At 39.3% G+C, this 6000-nt stretch overlaps 1 protein-coding gene across 1 annotated transcript; it reads left to right on the forward strand.

Annotated features, from left to right (window-relative positions):
- The first annotated feature begins 445 nt into the window (after positions 1–445).
- On the forward strand, positions 446–4828 carry elf3 (E74-like factor 3 (ets domain transcription factor, epithelial-specific)). The gene is made up of 9 exons (XM_069703229.1): positions 446–583; positions 749–909; positions 1579–1812; positions 1981–2088; positions 2178–2315; positions 2429–2515; positions 2616–2735; positions 2959–3154; positions 3704–4828. Exons 2-9 carry the CDS (start codon positions 756–758, stop codon positions 3813–3815), a joined length of 1149 nt encoding a protein of 382 aa, XP_069559330.1. The 5' UTR covers positions 446–583; positions 749–755; the 3' UTR covers positions 3816–4828.
- The last annotated feature ends 1172 nt before the right edge of the window (positions 4829–6000 follow it).

Raw genomic sequence — 6000 nt, forward strand, 5'->3', positions numbered from 1 at the left:
CATTATATATTCCATTCTACAAACAAATTAAAATTGCAATTGCAGCAATTACTGAAGCAAATCAAACTACATGACATGTTTGTAATGGCTGCTTTTATGTATTTGTGCTGGGTAAAAATCCTCCAACACACTACAGCATTGTTCACAATGTTTGAGTTAAAAGAATGTCGTAAGGGCAAGCAAACCCATAATAGTTGACGCAATCAGTGTAAGTAGGAATATAATCTAACCCTAAGTAATGGTGTACAAGAGATAGGTAGAGAGCTGGGAAATAAAAGCAGGACAGGTTTGTTTTGTTGATCAAGTTCTTAGGAAAGAGGAGGAGGGAAGGAGGTGTGGCCACTTTCAGGTGGAATTCCCCTGAATGCACCTGAGTCGCCTCCCACTCAGAGGTATAAGGGAGTTTTATAGGAGGTTATTAAAAGCAGGAGCAGGTGCATCTTTGTCTCGGAAAGAGAGATCACATCGAGAAGAAGAAGAGAGAGCTCATACTCACACAGTGGAAACTATACAAATACACACACAGTGGATTGTCTCGGAGCATCCCTTTTTTGCATCTTTTTTTGGCTTGTGCTCTAATCAGGTAAAGGACATTGACTAACTATTTAAATGAGATATGAGAGTGGTCATGTGTAGAAGTAATACTTGTAAATTAACTGACAAATCTCCTTGAATTTACCGCAGCTCTTTTCTATTTTTTTATTTTTTTTTACTGGCGTGTAAACAAGTATTTTCTTGTGTTTCTCAGTGTCTCCATGTCATCACCGTGCCTAAGTAGCGTCCTGACTCATGCCAACTTCACCATGTATCAGACTGCTTTGCCTGATGACCTGTTGCAGGAAAGGAGTGTGCTGCCCAGCATCAATGCCATGCAGATCAACAATCCACCATACAGCTCCAACATAAGCGGTGAGAGCAACATCATCTGCTGCCTTATCCCTGCTGACATCTCAGTTGTATGTGGAATATTTGTGACACCAATAGAGTCAAAAATGTTTAGTCCTTGGGTTCTGAAGCCTTTGTTAACCATCATACACCAGTCTGAGTTGCGGGGTAGTTTCAGTTAAAGACTAATCTCACGGTCAACATTATCTCGCTTAACTTCTCTTTGACCTCATTCAGACACTGCTGGCTTAATTATTTACCAGACAGACAATGTTTAACTCAACACAACCACAGGAGAAGAATGCTGTGACCTCATAGTTGAAACGGCTCTGTTTGCTGTGTTTATCTCATCTCAAAGACAAAATCCTTACAGGATGATGATTCAGACTGACATTATTTCAATAGCTAAGAAGGTAGACAAGGCACAATTCATTTAAGAAGCAGGTGTTGCAATGTTGTTTGGGTGGTTTTCTAAAAGATAACTGTCAATTAATCCAACTTAATTAGATGCACAAACTAGGAGGAAGGTTTTTCCTGATGGTTTTGCCATTTCTAAATCTGTGCCTCACTGCTACTTCTAGCTGCTAAAACTCGATGCTGAATAGTGCAACTAAAGCACTTAGGGATATTAACCTAAACACACCATTTGTTCTCCGAAGAATATCAAATAATTCCTGATTGTTACTTTCTCAGGTCAGTGGTACAGGCAGGTCAACCCTCACTACTGGACAGCAGACCATGTTTTGGAGTGGCTCAGTGACCATGTAGAGAGCACCAAGTTTGATGCCAGCACCCTGAGTCTGGCATTCTGTGCAATGGATGGCCACACCCTCTGCCAGATGAAGCAGGACCAGATTATTGGGGTCTTTGGTCCACAGCTTGGTCCAATCCTCCACCAGAGTCTGCAAGAATACAAGACCAAATATGGTAAACTGCACCCTCTCATGTACATATGCATGATTTATAGAATCTCACAGGTCTCATGTGGTCTAAAAAATAATACAGAAATAGCTGTTCTGTAAAAATCTGTAATTAGAGTTTATGGGTAAAAGGTCCTAATTTTTTGCATCTCCCTCTATCTTTTTTTCTTCCCAGAGTTGCAGAATTTATCAGTACCAGAGCTGAATGAAACCTGTAAGCTCCTGGACCACTTCTTAGACAACCTAAACTTCCCTTTGCTCAGCACCATTAGAATTGGTCAAGGTAAATATTGTATAAGGGTGTTATATACTGTCATATCATGGATATTATGTGGAAAACAATAGGCTAATGCTTTTACTTACTACCTCCAGCTGAGGAAGCTTTCGTCAAGAAAGAGTTTGACTACCGGGATGATTATGATCTGACATGTTTGACCATGACACCTCTGGGAGATAACGAGTACTTGTCTGATAATCAGTCTGACAGTGAATACAGCTCCTCCTCCAACAGTGAGTATTTAATGTTGATGTTTCTCACATTTACTATAATCTTTAATTAGTTGTTCTCCATCCAAAGTTCTCAAGAATTCTGTGTATCTTCAACATATCTCTCATGTGCTCAGGTGGCATGTTTGGCTTTGCAAACAGTGGCTCATCACAGTCTGGCAGCAGTGAATCAGACCTGGAATTATCCTGCCCTGTGACCCCAAGTGAGTAAGCAGCATTGTTTGTGAGGTTTTTTGCATTTCATTTCACTGCAGTGTCACTAAGTTCAAGTAAATGTCTTACAATGATGTGTTGTGTTGACAGAGGTGCACATCAAATCAGAGAAGGGAGAGTCTCGACTCAAGCGACCACGGGGGCGACCGCCTAAAATCAACAGAGATCATGGCACCACCATATATGACAACCCAAAGAAAAACAAACACGGTGAGTTCATGTTTGGAGGCTCATCATACTGCACTATTCAACATGTAAAACACTTCTCAATAGGCATCTGTTAGTGAACACTACTGAGCTGTTTTACACATTCTACTTTGCATCCATTTTGCATACTCATGAGACAACAGATGCATATCCGTTCACCTTGCATACTCATGCTAATACACCCATGCAAACAGACATTTATCTTACTGTGCCCCTCTGTCTGCAGCACCCCGTGGCACGCACCTGTGGGAGTTCATCAGGGACATTCTGATGCACCCAGAGAGGAATCAGGGCCTGATGAAATGGGAGGATCGCCACGAAGGCATATTTAAGTTCCTCAAGTCTGAGGCTGTTGCTCGGATGTGGGGCCAGAAGAAGAAGAACAGCAGCATGACGTATGAGAAACTCAGCCGTGCCATGAGGTGAGTTAATGTCGCAGCTAATAAAGAAGATTTTGATGCGACAATTGCAACCATTGCCTGAATCTGAAATAAGTCAGTTTTTGTAGAGCTGTGGCATCCTAGACAACATAGCATAACTCTTTCACCAAATTTAAAAGGTGCAGTTGACGATTTAGTATTGCACACCACAAGTTTGTAAAGCCAGCCTTTAGCATTACATTTTAATCGTCCAAACCAACAAAACCCTTGTGATTTCATAGTGATGTCATCAGAGTTGTCTCAGCTTGTTCATTTTACAAAGCTCCTTCAGAGCCACAAAAAAAACATACAATTGTTTTGACAGTCTCAGTAATATTTCATTTGAGTAGAAGATTGACCAGATTGAATTTAACATGTAAAATTGGTAATATGTCCCTTTTATTCTTCTCTGGTCACCAATAAAAGACTATTATTAAGGAGACTAAAAGCTGCTTTGGGCATTTTAATTAATTAACTAGTGCTTTAAACAGTGAAGTGCCACTGGTGATAAAAGGGATCGACTGGGACTAATTTATCCTTCTCCACCGGCAGGTATTACTATAAGAGGGAGATCCTGGAGCGAGTTGACGGCCGGAGGCTTGTATACAAATTCGGGAAGAACTCCAGCGGCTGGAAAATTGAGGAGAATGGTATGGGCATGTGAGGCAAAAGCCACTAAGGGGGTAGAAGGCAAAAAACGAGTCAGAGCAGTAGTTCAGGAACTAGAAATGCCCATGTGGCCTGCCTGAAAGAAATCCTTACCACCTCAAATGTTTAAGAAACTAACTTCCTCTTAGGAGGAAGGTATTGCAGAACATGTAAGCCAGTGTTTTTGGCTCTAGTAGGTTTTATGAACCAATATTAACGTTTTACCTGTATTTTTGATTGTCACTACAGAAACTGTGTTTGGGAAGTAACTGAAATGTACACGGTTTTTGATACTTGTGAGTTTCTGCAATCCCCCACAGTAAAGGGTCAAAATGCAAACTTTACAGTTGTACAGCATTAATTCTTAATTTTGTATTTAGTTTGTTTTTCACTGATGCAGGTCAAACTCATCCTCATCTGTCACTGTGGCATTTATTTTGGTATATGGGCATGAATTGCTGTGTTATGACGACTGAAATGGTCTCTTTTTCTTCCTCATCATATCACTGTCTTATTTCTATGTACATGTAAAATCCATCGTGGATCTGAATGTAGGACCAATCTTGGAAAATACAATGTGATAACAGAACAGAGAAATAAATGTGGGTGATATTACTTCACATTAACACAGTAACGATGTGCACTACTGTACATGTCTATTGGTATCACTTATTATAAAGTGTGTTTACACAATATTTGATGTTGTTAATGAGTAACTATACATGTGATATATGTGATTCTGAGATGTATAAATGATTTGTAAGATTCAGTCAAATATCATTTGCTTGCTGTTTGTATGATTGTTTTAATGTGATTAATCCACTTATCATTCATCATTGAACTGATAAAGATATATATATGTATGGAGTAAATCTCAAATCATGTATAATGTCTATTGAAAAATGGCATATTGTTTTTCTAGATTTTTAAAAAAATAAATTTTGATATGTATTAACTTCTTGTCCTGGAACTGGTTTTCACACGTGCTCTGAAAAAACCTCCTTAATATATTCTGATAATAAAGAGAAATCAACCCACCAAAGATTTTCTAGTCTGCCAACTCATCTCAACTTTGGATTGTCATGATGTCAACGTCATCAGCAAAAGGACCAAACATAAAATGACTGGAGGCCACACAAAATATTTTGTCAATTAATGGCAACAAATATCTTTTACACAAGCTACAACAAACACGACAGATCATTTTTATAACTTCTCACAGATACATTACTAAAAAGAATTAACTGAAAAGCCATGATTTGACTTATAGTGCCACTTCACATTGAGTTATTTCACCCTGGCAATCCATTGTTGCGCAGCAAACGGACCAGTTAATTCATTTTTGTGGCTGACAAGGCAAAGAAATACCTATCAGTCCATTTGCTCTGAAATTAGAACAATCAACTTCACCTCTCTTTTTCTCCAAGAGTGACAATTCAAAAGTGGTTGTTAGAGTCATTAAGACAAGTCTTTCCTTTCCTTGGTGCAAGTGTAATCCCAGCACATATACATAGCACACACACAGGGTTTACCCTCTCAAACCCCACACCATCCTGTCACAAAAGTTATGGACAGATATCATCTATGAATTAAGATGCACTCTCCCACTTGCTTAAATGCGTAAATGTCTACTGTTCAGATGTCTTGAAGTAGTTCAGAGATTTATACCTTAGCTTTATTTATCATATCACTTACATGCCAGGCAGCCTCTTGCAGACCATTGAAAAATTTCAAATAGGCTGTGAACAACTTGTTTTTATGCCTGTTTTAGGGTGTCTTATAGACTAGATACTCCTATCTAGTCACACCATCCAAAGTGGGACTGCTGCCATATCACTTAATCTGACCAGGTTTTCCTGAGAATGTTTTATGATGTCTTTGAGTCCCACAGAGGAATAGTTGACTGCCCCAGTCACAAAGACTGCCACACAGAGTGTCAATCAGTCCTGCTCCTCTTTATAGCACAACTGCCCTACGTGCTCATACACCACGCTGACCTTTACACCCTTATTGTGGTCTGGAACCTTTTGCACTGAATGTTACCACTGATACATTGTTAATAAAGTTGCATGTAAAAGCTCTTTGTAAGATATGGTGCTTATAAATGATCTAACAGGCACAGATATCACACTGTAGATGACAAATGATATTGACTCAACATTATCATTAACCTGGTCACGTTGTGTTTGACCTTCTTACCT

The sequence above is a fragment of the Brachyistius frenatus genome, unplaced genomic scaffold, assembly GCF_029030835.1.
Source record: "Brachyistius frenatus isolate BFR_SWC_R1_liver_20210118 unplaced genomic scaffold, ASM2903083v1 Contig_45, whole genome shotgun sequence".
Classification (NCBI taxonomy): Eukaryota; Metazoa; Chordata; class Actinopteri; family Embiotocidae; genus Brachyistius; species Brachyistius frenatus.